The sequence below is a fragment of the Balaenoptera acutorostrata genome, chromosome 13 (assembly GCF_949987535.1).
Source record: "Balaenoptera acutorostrata chromosome 13, mBalAcu1.1, whole genome shotgun sequence".
Taxonomy (NCBI): Eukaryota; Metazoa; Chordata; class Mammalia; order Artiodactyla; family Balaenopteridae; genus Balaenoptera; species Balaenoptera acutorostrata.
Window position 1 is genome coordinate 7,924,145 of NC_080076.1, and position 12,392 is coordinate 7,936,536.

Genomic DNA, 12,392 nt, shown 5'->3' on the forward strand with positions numbered 1-12,392 from the left:
TCCATCTGGATTGTTCTTGGATTATGTCCATGACAGTGAGTTGGCCAGTGTTACTGAATTCACTCAATTTCACTACTGCTGTGGAGCGTAATATTTTTATGGAAACCATTTATGTTTACATAATTAATAACATTGACTTAAATTGGTAAATCATATAAAAATTAAAATTTCCTAATTAAGTCAAAGACAGAAAAGCTTTATGTTTCCTTGAGTCTTTATGCCTCTACATAAGTCTCTAATTCTATCAAATTTTAAAAATTTCTAGTACTGGGAAATTTGGCCAGCTCTTTGAGGAAACATATTAGTTTATATTCTTTCCTACACTATATATAAAAATAAATTGCAAAGACCTTGAAAAGCAAGTGAAATAATAAGCATTAAAAATCACTAGAAAGAAATCTAGGAAAGTAGTTCGAATTGGGACATTTTTCTAAATATGAAAGCAGCTGAAGTTAAAATAAAGGGTCATTTGTCATTTTTTGACAACAAGTCAAAAAGAATCAAATTCTGAGTTTTAACTCCTCTAAAGCTGGACGGCATTCAGTCCTGTGGAGCCTCAATTTTAATGTGACTCTCAGGAAAGTGTTTATTAGCTACCATTTACATGTTAGAGAACATTTCAGCCTGGATTGATTCACTGAGGGGTCATGACAGTGGTGGTAAGTGGGCTTGAAGTGGTCAGAAAACTATTTTTGTTAAAAATTTTAAAGGAAATTATATTTTTACTTAAGACAAGTCTGCCCAATGTGAGTACATTTTCTATGTGCTTTGGTTGGATATATCATATATATATATACATATGAATACACACATACATATATACACACATACATATGTATATATGCACATACATATACATATATTTCAGGCTGGTAGTACTGTCATCTAATGATTGCAACTTTTGATCTTCAGTCATATGTATTTTACTTAAAACATTTTTTTGGTAGACAAGTCATTCCAAACATAAATCCAATGAAATGATAATGAAAGAATCTCTCAGTGAAAATGACTGCAACAACGAAGACAAAGAACAGGCATCTCTCAGGAGCTGGAAATACAGAATTCTAGAGAAAGGACCAGGAGGGCGCTGAGAAAGGAGAGCATTTTTGCTTGACCTGAGAATTTGGTACCAGTGTTATATGAATTCGGCCATAGCAAATAGGCCCTCCTGTTCCTTTCAATCAGGAGATTAGAAATGTAATTCTCAGAAAGAAAATTAGAGAAGTTTAGCTGCATAAGAAATGTATTCCTCTCAGTTGTGAAAGAAGTGCCTGGTAGACCAGAGATGGGACCTTGAGAACTGCTGATTCTGCCAGACTCGCAGACTTTACTAGCCTTAAGCCTTGAGCAGAGTTATAATACAGATAATTTAAATGGTTTCAGCAGGTTTAGAAACAAGACTGAGACGGCAAAATACTACACCTTCTAGAAACTTTGAAGCGAAATTGTATGGGGAACACAGGAAAGTTAAAGAATATAATTCAGGGTGTGATAGACTTGAGTTATAGAGTCCTGACTGTAGCTGAAGCCTGAGGTTCCTCTTTATCTGTGAAATGAGAACAGTCCTAGGAACTCCCCCTGAGCAGTGGAGAATGAAGTGGGACAGTGTAACTAAACCGATGCAGGGAGTAGATCCCAATATGTTGTAGTAATGCCTTCGTTTTGCTTCCCTTTTATTTGAAATGGGTTTCTGGATATTGTTGAATTTACTAAATAACTAGGCTCTGATAAATTGAAGAGAGAATTTATTTCTAAAAATGGAGGAGGGAAAGGTGAGTTGTTTTGGGGTTCCTGTTTGGGAAAGCCCAGCAGCTGGAGATCTGATCACTGCAATGTTCTCTGTCACCTACAGACAAAGAATGAGAGGCTTTTAAAATGGGGAAAAGCTTTGTGCCTCTTCAACTTGGCATTCATCAATTAAACAGGGGAGCATGGCCAGAAAACAAAAACTTGTCCATTACTGACAGGTGGTATTTCAACACTGAACCCACCATTCTTCCCGGCCCGATTTCCTGTCCTCCGGTACTTACTGTTTCAGTGAATGGCGCCCATCAACCCAGCCCAGGTCGGAGAACTGGGAGCCATCCTGGTCTCCATTCTTTGCTGTCATCTCCCCTCCTGCCATCAGCCACTAAGTCCTGCAGGTTCTACCTCTTCAAAACCTTTTTTTTTTTTTTTTAATTGGAAATTAAAAAAACATAAGTGTGTATGTCCTTATGTTCAACATAAGTGTATTTATTGGAAATACATTTCTTTTTTTTTTTAAATTTATTTATTTTTGGCTGCATTGGGTCTTCGTTGCTGTGCGTGGGCTTTCTTTTTAGTTGCGGTGAGCAGGGGCTACTCTTCATTGCCGTGCGCGGGCCTCTCATTGCAGTGGCCTCTCTCATCTTGGAGCACCGGCTCTAGAGCGCAGGCTCAGTAGTTGTGGCGCACGGGCCTAGCTGCTCTGCAGCATGTGGGATCTTCCTGAACCAGGGCTCGAACCCGTGCCCCCTGCATTAGCAGGCAGATTCCTAACCACTGCGCCACCAGGGAAGCCCCCAAAACCTCTTGAATCCACTTATTTTCTTTATGCTCCCTACCTCTGCCCTAAATTTCTCATCAGGCTTATGGCCATAGCCAGCCAACTGGTCTTCCTGACCAGTGGTGTCCGCCCCGCTCCACACCTGTTCAGGGTAAATGCAAACTCTCCCGCATGGTACTTAAGTACTTAAGGTTCTCAGTGGTGGTGACAAGGGTATGATTTGGGTATTCTTTACTCGACCCTCATGTACAAAATCCATCAGTTCCACTCCTCTCCAGTAAAAATCCATGTAAAAACATTGCTTTGCTTACAAGTTTCAAGACAAATCCTCCAGGGCTTCCTTTTAACCACATTGTTACCCTTAAACTCTTTCCTATATATATGTGTATAAATACATTCGAACTGCCCCTAAGGACTCTGATTTGAACTGTGCTCACTTCTCCAGCTTCAGGTTTTTCCAATCTCCACCTCCACGTCTGCTTTCACGGCCTCTTTCTAAAGGACACATGGTTCCCAGCTAAAGAGGCTCCCTGACCCGTGGCATGGGCTTCTTTCTCTGCTTGGAATGTCCACCCTCACACTCCTTTGTGCTCAGCTCTTTCAGGCTAATTCCTGTTTTTCTTGAAGAATTCATCTTGGAAGCCTGACACAGTCCTCTGCACCATCTCACCCAGCCTGAGTCTGCTGCGCTTTTTTTTCATTTTTATTTTATTTATTTTTGGCTGCGTTGGGTCTTTGTTGCTGCGCGCGGGCTTTCTCTAGTTGCGGTGAGTGGGGGCTACTCTTCGTTGCAGTGCGCGGGCTTCTCATTGCGGTGGCTTCTCTTGTTGCAGGGCACAGGCTCTACGTGCATGGGCTTCAGTAGTTGTAGCACCTGGGCTCAGTAGTTGTGGCTCGTGGGCTCTGGAGCGCAGGCTCAGTAGTTGTGGCGCACGGGATTAGTTGCTCTGCGGCATGTGGGATCTTCCTGGACCAGGACTTGAACCCGTGTTGCCTGCAATGGCAGGCGGATTCTTAACCACTGCACCACCAGGGAAGCCCTCTGCTGCACTTTCTTAGCACCTCCTGTATACCTCTTGCTCATCTCTTAACGCTTCACCTTGGTGTCTCTTCTGAGCTTTCACCCTGAACTTGAGGAAAGGAAGCTTATTTACCTTTGTCTTTGGAGCCTTGTAAAATGCCAGGCTCACAGCAGGCACTCAATAAATATTAATGAATAAAACTATGAAAAATGCATGCAGCAGCTCACTCTGTGCAGATAGAAGATAGAGAGAAGGACTGATATCTCATCGATTGCCTCACACATCTTTGATGGTCAATAATTATTTTGTTGAATCAAAATAATTTAATGATGTCGCCTGGTCCTGGCTGATAGGGAAATGACAATCCTTTTTAAAATGAGAATTTTAATAATAATGTAAGGCTAAATGTGATTGTCAAATGTATGCTATAGGTATAAACAGGAGAATAAGGAAATGATTATTTTTAGCTTCATTATAATATACTGACCCCAACAAATGTACCAATTTAAAAGGTTTTAAAAGATCTGAACAGATGCGAGTTTAGTGAAAAAATGAGGAAAGTGAAAGTTTGTTGGTAGACGATCCTCCATGAGCCTCTTGCATCTCTGCATGTTTTGTGAGCAAAGGCACGGATGGCCTTCTTCTGAAAAACGGAGCGAGTGTCTCCCTCTGGAGAAGAGGGAAGATTTGCTGTGTCCCATGCAGTAAGGATAATGTCTCCCTCTGGGACAAAGTTCAGGCTGGATAATCGCCCACCATAAAATACTGGGGCTTGTGGTTCCTCTCCTGTAACACAGCCTACTTCATATGTGGGTGTCACCCGATCCTCTCTTCATCTCCCTGTAAGAAATGGGACTCAGGAAACCAGCATAAATGCTGGTACTCTGGCCAGTGCTCTTGCTGGGAGTAATAAAAGGTCCTTAGTCTCTGATCCAGGGGTCTCTTGTCTTCTGCCAGCATCCACGAAACTGTGGCAGGCTGACTGGCTAGCTGGCATGTGGGGTGAAATCTTAGACTGTCCACAGTTCTTGACAATGTTAATAAAGAGTGATATTTAATGATTCTCATGATAATGGCAGTGACTTCCAGTTTTTGTTGGATTTTTACGACTTATTATTTAGTAAGACTCTGCTAAGTTTCAGTGAAATTCTTCATTATCTGAAATACACATCATATCTTAATGAAATAATTTCATGATAGTGACCAATAGGACAGTTTCATAGAGAGAGCTGAATAACTCCATGATATGTGAGAAAGAAAGAATGAATACGGACATTCTGGAATTCTTACTAGAGAACAGAAAATTAGGGAAGCAGTTCTCTGACCACTCAAATTCATAGGATGGATATACTTATTAATCAAAATTAATTTCCAGTAAAGACAGTCCAGTCACCTGAGAATTATCCAAATTATTTCTTATAAGGCATATAGATTTTTGTTGCTGCTATTGTTTCGATGGGGAGAGTCTCTTCTTCAGATGATTTTTTTTTAACAATAGCATGCTGTCAACATAAAAATAAAATGGAGAAAAAAATCAGAGCGTTCATTTGATTGTCACAGGGAAGAAAGAAACACTTATTTTAGGACAAACACAACGCAGAGAAGACGAATGATTCCTGCGGTTTTAGAATGAAGCTTTCATTCTGTTAGAGACTTTGTTAAAAACAGTGAAGCATGTTTTAATTCTGAATATGGAAGACTGTGCTGGAAGATTTGCTGCCCTTTAAAATTGCTCTAGAGACGATTGCTATACTGCTATAGGGTACTTTAAAGATAGAAAATAAAGAGATTACAGGGTAAATAGCTTACAAGCTGTGATGGTTAACATTCAGGGGATGATTAACTGGTGAATATATCTCTCATCAGAGTTCTTTTGTTAAGATAGTTTCTTTTTGTCTCCTGTGACAGACAGTTAAACTGAACTGAGAAGATGCAGTCTTAGTGTATTTTAGAATATCCTGTTACTGCTGTTAGAACGTGGGACGGAAAGCAGAGAAACGTGGCCTACACAGGAAGTATGGTGCGGGGGGTTTTGAGAAGCCAGTTGACAATCAAACACGCTCTGTCTTATTGATAACTTTCAATTACCGACTTGCCTCACTATCCTCAAGCATCTTAACCACTACGTGTAATTTTCACAGGATGGTTGACACATGAGTCTATTGAAAAAAAATGTCATTGTATAGAAAATGAATGGCTGATGATTGTTATTCTGATATTTACAAACTTCTGAATGGTTTGCCTTTTTACTTTAATAACAATAGGTTCTGGCAGTGTTTACATATTGCAGCTGTACTTTTAAATAAGTGGAAAGAGACAGGATATAAAAACAGTAAATCGAAGGTTTAACATCCCTCCTAATCTTCATTGTCTGTGCTAACCTGTGCCCGGTGGAGCTAATCCATGCACAGAGGCAACTAGCTCCCTTATTGCTTGGTGTGTGTTGAAGTGTGTACTGTTGGGAAAAACTTATCAATGACTTGCATCATTACACATGTATTCTGCCTTTTGCATTCTACTGACAATCACAACTTTAGATAGATTCTTTAAGTCTGCATATATATATCTATATATCTATGTATAAATAATATATGTATATATGCTATATTTAAAAAATATTATATGTGTTTTCCTTCGTGGCAGAAACTACAAAGCACAATAATTTTTGTCCATTCAGGTACTTGAGACTTGGGAACTTAGTGTGGGGATGCGTGTGGGACACAGCTGGTGGTTAAGATCAGTGTCTGAAATCCCGTTCAGTCTCTGGATATACGGGATGCACTGGAATGAAAACTGGTCTTGGACAAGCTGCAGAGCTCCTGGGGAAGGGACGGCTCACACGGTCTCACAGCCGGGATCCCAGGATGGCGAGGAGCTGCCCGCTGGTCTGAGGAGCAGCAGGTACGCTGTAGACAGTGTGGAAATCTGCATCAGTGGCATGTTTTTGTCTAGACTTTTCTCTTCACTTCATGCGTACTCTTCACTCATTGAGAAAAGTACACGCTGAAGTAGATGGCTATTCTCCCAAGACTAAGATAACGATACAGATTAGATTGAGTGACACTGGCTAAAATTAAGAAACACACGGAAGTCAACAAGAGTAGCAGAGATGCAAGAGTTCGTTCCTGGTGAGATGGTACTGCCTGATGCCCCTGTGTACTTGTAAGAATATTTTTTTTTTGCTTTTAGAATAACAGGCAGACATTCTCTGATACCAACAGTGGTAAAACCAAGACTCTCTTATATGTGTGTAAAACTTTTCTTTTTAGTATTTTTTACATGCATTGTCTCATGAAGCCCTCGCAGTAGAGAACTACACTCAGATTTCACTGGGGGTTACGCCGTGGTGCCCGACAGCCCTCTCTAGGGCGGAGGGGACACCTGCAGGCTGGGGGGGGTCTTTCCTGTGTGAACCTGGCTGGGCCACAGACCCGGTTTTAGTCAAACACTAACTGAGGTGCTGCTCTGAGGTGTTTCGTAGGTGTGCTTAGAGCCCAGAAGTAGGGAGATGATCCCAGAGAACCGGGGTGGGGCTGAGTCCCTCAGGTGAAAGAACAGCACTGAGGATTTCCTGGCGCAGGAGCAGTGCTGCCTGTGGGCGGCAGCTTCACGTCCTGTCCCGGAGTCCCCGCCTGTGATCTTGAACTTGTCCAGTGAGCCCCCAGAAGTACATAAGCCGATGCCTTGCATTGTCTCCATGTGTCTCTCCCACTGCCTCTGCTTCTCTGCCTGCACCCTGATGGATGGATGCATGCACCGGGGTGTCCGCTGTAACTAAGTTCCGGTCTCGGAGCACGTCCCTCCTGCTTGACGTGCGCTGGGGTACAGGGAACTCTGTTGGAAGTGGCTTCACAAACTACAGCGGGTCTGGGAAAGCCGTAGCTGCAAAGATGGCCAGTTCACAGGCTGGAAATGCTCCGTACTGTGACGGCATTTCAGGGTTCAGGAGGCTCCAGGGTCCTCATGGTTCAGCAGTTCTCAGCTTGAAGGGGGGTCTTCGGTAGGTATTTGTGGGGGAGGGCTGTAGATGGTGTTTGGTTTTGGATCCCAAGGACTCTTTCTGAGTTCTCAGTTCTCTAAAAAAGCTCCAAACCTCAGAATTCTGATTTTGGCAGCCTTTCGTAGCTTAAGTATGCTCTTGCTTCGGTCTGGATTTAGAACTCATAAGTGAGGTGAGGGTACCCGCTGAGTTTCCCTGAGATGCTGACATTGGTGTGGACCAGAGGCAGGATTCTCATGGTGCATCTAGCCTGTGATGGTTGGGATCCTGGACTGAACTCAGCGGTTGCAGGACTGCTGTGGACTGAACTGTGTCCCCCCCAGATTCACTTGTTGAAGCTCTAATCCTCAGTGTGACTGACTTGGCGATAAGGCTTTTAGGATGTATTTAAGTTAAATGAGGTCATAGGGTGAGGTCCTAATCAGTGAGCGTTGGTGACTTTATAAGAAGAAGAAGAGAGCGATCTCTCTCTTTCCACACTCACTGAGGAAAGGTATGTGAGCTCACAGCAGGAGGGCAGCCATTTGCAAGCCAGGAAGAAAGCTCTCTCCAATATCTGACCATGCTGATGCCCTGACCTTGGACTTCCAGCCTCCAGAAGTGTGAGAAAATAAATTTCTCCTGTTTAAGCCACTCAGTCTATGGTATTTGGTTATGACAGCATCAGTAAATTCTGGAGTGATTGATTTTAGGGCCAAAGATCCTTAAGGACCATTTTTATTATTGTTTTATTTCTCTTTTTTAAAAAAAAACTTATTTATTTTTGGCTGCGTTGGGTCTTCGTTGCTGCACGCCGGCTTTCTGTGAGCGGGGGCTACTCTTCGTTGTGGTGCGTGCGCGGGCTTCTCATTGAGGTGGCTTCTCTTGTTGTGGAGCACGGGCTCTAGGTGCACGAGCTTCAGTAGTTGTGGCATGCGGGCTTCAGTAGTTGTGGCACACGGGCTTCAGTAGTTGTGGCACGCGGGCTTCAGTAGTTGTGGCTCGTGGGCTCTAGAGCGCAGGCTCAGTAGTTGTGGTGCACAGGCTTAGTCGCTCCGCGGCATGTGGGATCCTCCTGGAGCAGGGATCGAACCCGTGTCCCCTGCATTGGCAGGCAGATTCCTATCCACTGCGCCACCAGGGAAGCCCCTCTTATTTCTTACTTAAGAAGAAAAATGAAGCTTTTTCACTTAATAAAGATGGAACACATCTGAAATGATCAGCAGTAGTGATCACCGATGATCAGTTCCAGACAAACATTCACTGAATGGAATTGTATAAGGCATTCCATGAAAGAATAAGAAGGAAGTAGATGAGTTGGGCTCATATTCAAAGAACGAAAACCTACTATGTAGCAACAGTTAAAATGTAACACTTTTAAAGGTTTAATTTGCACATCCTTTGGTGTTTGTCGAAGCAGTGAGTCTACTGACTACCTCATGGGCGACAGGGACGGGTGAGAATTCTGCTCTCCTCCGTGAATACTGTGCCGAATGCAGAACGTTTTCCCTTTGGGGTTTTCTTCAGGAGTGTCCTGGTGGGCGCAGCTGTAACTTCTGCTGCGATGCGATCCTGCAGCTCTTGCTGAGGGCCTCTGCTCTGGCCCTGGCCTTCTCTGCCCCTCCCCGGTCCTCCTGGCATAGCATTCAAAGGTCGGGAACGGTTTCTACACCAGCAGCTACAAAGCTGACCTCCTCCAATGTGGACAAGTTCTCAGACCGAGTCCAGGATTTGCATGTCGACTGATCTGGATTTAAATCCTGTTTGCCCTTAATTGGAAGACACTTAAAGGCCCCAGGTTTTGCATTTTTCAAGCGGGGGGGGGGGGGGTAATAATATCTACCTCATGTTTTAGGCTAAGTAGAAAGTATTTTAAACAAGGTAACACATGTGAAGTTCTTTGCACAGTGCTTACTCCTGTAAATGTTCCATACATATTAGCTGTTTATGTTTATGACCATGGAAAAAGATACCCCAGAACAACAAATCTCCAACCTTTCTGGTCACAAAACATCATCTATTCACTGCAAATCTGCTTTAAGGCTGTGGAGTTAATTCATTAATTTGCTCATGGGGAATGGGTCTAATTATAATATGTGTGGCCACAATTTTATTATGCACAGTTCCTGTTTTTTGGAAGAGGAACACATTGCACTGGAGATGGAAAATGGTCAATGCTGTTGGCAGAGAGACAGATAGGAGCAGCTGCGGTCATTCGATGTCCTGCACATCAGATTGGAAAGGGGCCTGGCAATGCCGCAGGCCTTTCACTTCTGGAATTTGATTCTTCAGCAGCACAGATTAGGAGCAGTGGGATTGCGGTGGGTCTTCTAACAGATTCAGGAGCTTGTTTTATGTTTTAAAAATTATCACGAGATGGAGGATACAAATTAAGATGTTTGATCTGTTTTTAAAAGTGATATTAATATCAAGATATTTGGCTGTGCTCCTTAAGTCACAGTGTTTTATTTTCAGATATCATAATCATTTGCATAGAAATTAGCATTTTTCATAAATCCTAGAGGACATAAAATGTAGGATAGAAAGTACAGTTGTATAAGTTTACAACTGTGGAGATTATTTTTCATGCAAATATATTTAATCAATGAAACTGACAGTGAAACCAAAAAAGAATTTTAACCAAATCTTGAAAAGTCTCAAGTTACATGACCTATCTATCTATCCATCTATCTATCTATCCAAATAGAAAGATAAGATCGAACCCTATAATAGTTGTTTTTAGGTCACAAACTGTAAAATATCAGAAATTTCATGGAGTTCAACCTAAAATACATACATACAGAATTTTAAAATGTGATGATGACAAAGTTTTATGTCGTCTGTCAACTTCATTTGCTTTTATTTAAATGACTTATTCCTGTAACTGTATTCTTACGTTTTAATATAGAAAGAGCTGCAGCACTAATCATATGAACTCTGTGATGCCTCAGACCTTATTCCTAGCCCCAGTTAATGGCTTTGATGCTAATTTTAGCACACAACTCCATAATATAGTATTGGTTTTTTATTAAAATTTTTTTCTTTGATGTGTTTCCAATTACAGAAGGAATGCATGTTTGTTGTAGTGAGTGAGACCAGACAATATGAAGATGAACAAAAGTAAAGTTCATCTTCCCATCTTCCTTCAACCCCGGGCTAAGGCGTGGCTTTCTCTCTGTGGCGGTTTCCCCTGGGGGCCTGAGATCTCACCTGCCGCTGTGGCCTCCCTCCCTCCCTCCCGGTGCTTTTATTTCCTGCCGCCTCAGCTAGGCTTCCCCAGGTGCCCCGAGGCCTGTGATTTGCACGGAGCACATCTCCGTTCTGGTCTTACGGGGGTCGGACTTTCAGACTTGCCTGCGATGATTGCAGATTAGAGAAGAGAAACTAAAACCCAGCCTCGCCTACACTGCACCTCCCGCTGTCCGGCCACTCGCCTTGCTGGCCGCGTCCCCGAAAAGGGATTTTGCTTCGTTTACCACAGCGCCACTTTTTGTCCCCTCCCATTCCCTCCCCCCCCCCCCACCCGCTTCAGGGCCAGTGTAGCCTTAAAAATACACACTTGTCGTTGTTGAACTGCAGCGCTGGGACCAGGAGCCCCTCACCCAGCCGCCTCTTTCACTTCTCTTTGTGGTTGGTACTGGTTTCTGATTGCCGGCCCCCGTATTTTTATCGTCGTGCTTTGCGGGTTTTGTCAAGGTCACCCAGCTGTAGGCCACGGTCTGCCCCTTCCTTTCTCCTGGGGGTCCCTCCCTTCCCTCCCCCAACTCTCTGCGGCGGTGCCTCCCTTCCGGGTTATACCCTCCCGGCCGCGGGCCGCATGCTCGCTCAAAGTAGTGACATGTTTATATGCTGCTTTCAGGCTTCAGATAGTTTCACATGTAACTACTTATTTTAATTCTGAAAACGGCACTGGGAAGTAAGAGGGCAGGTATTATTCCCACTTGGTGCTCGGAGAAACAACCTGGGGGCTGGTGTGGCCCTGCTAGGACCGGTCAGGTGCGTGTGAGGTCTGCAACCCAGATTGCCGAACTCCTGGTTGTGTGTCTGCTTCCTCACGCTGCACCCTGGCTGTCCTCTGGGCTCTGCTTCGTGGCTTCTGGAACATCAGCTGTCTAATGACAAAGCTCTTTCTAAGTCCCCCTTCCCCCATTTAACTCCCCAAGTGAAGTCCAACTCTGCCACTAAAAAAAATGCAGTCATCTGTATGAACCATATAGGATATTCTTAGGGAAGTCAGGAGATCTGAGGTTCCTTCCGACTTTACTGTCTTGTCACTCATAAAATGGAGCAAAATGGGGCAGAGTTGCTTGGAATTTAAGCGTTCATCAGAATCACCCAAAGGGTTTCCTAAACACAGACTCCTGGGCTCCACCCCTAGAATTTCTGATTTCCAGTAGGTCTGGAATTTGCATTTCTAACAGGTTCCCTGATAATGCTAATCCTGCTGACTTGGGGACCACACTTTAAGAACTGCTGGCCCACATAATTTCTAAGTTCCCTTAAATTTCAGCCAGTTGTGATTGGGAGTGACAGTGGCCACCGTCAGTAAGCTGCTGATAAAAGCATGTGGCTTGGCACTTTTTTGAAGATGAGAAACTAGGATGGAGGACGCTCATAACATACCCACCAGCCCCTCCTGACCAGCTCTGCCTAAAGCTTGATGCGAATCCAATATTGGTTCCCTTTTCCCTTTGAACCTATGATGAACTTGAATGGCTAGTGTTTATGTTTTAGAAATTTGTAGAGACATCAAAGCCAATCTGCATGCAATCCGATTTCTGAATGACCTTGTCACTTAGCATAATAATGTTATATAATAACCTGCCTAGTGGTATGAATCTCCAATTACCTAGCCCGCCTTGTA

General features: G+C 43.4%; 1 protein-coding gene across 5 annotated transcripts in view; it reads right to left on the bottom strand.

Moving 5' to 3' along the window:
• The window catches only part of DOK6 (docking protein 6), a 417,153-nt gene that overhangs the window by 17,709 nt on the left and 387,052 nt on the right, over positions 1–12,392 (bottom strand). Inside the window, exon 9 of one of the 5 annotated variants that reach the window (XM_057526832.1) lies at positions 1,828–1,846. The exons of 3 other annotated variants lie outside the window; for them this stretch is intronic. In XM_057526832.1, coding sequence (XP_057382815.1) covers positions 1,843–1,846 — 4 coding nt within the window. In that variant the 3' untranslated portion in view covers positions 1,828–1,842. Of the gene's footprint in view, positions 1–1,827; positions 1,847–5,754; positions 6,456–12,392 lie in introns of those variants that run through there. One more of the 5 variants, XM_057526830.1, reaches the window with a different exon arrangement.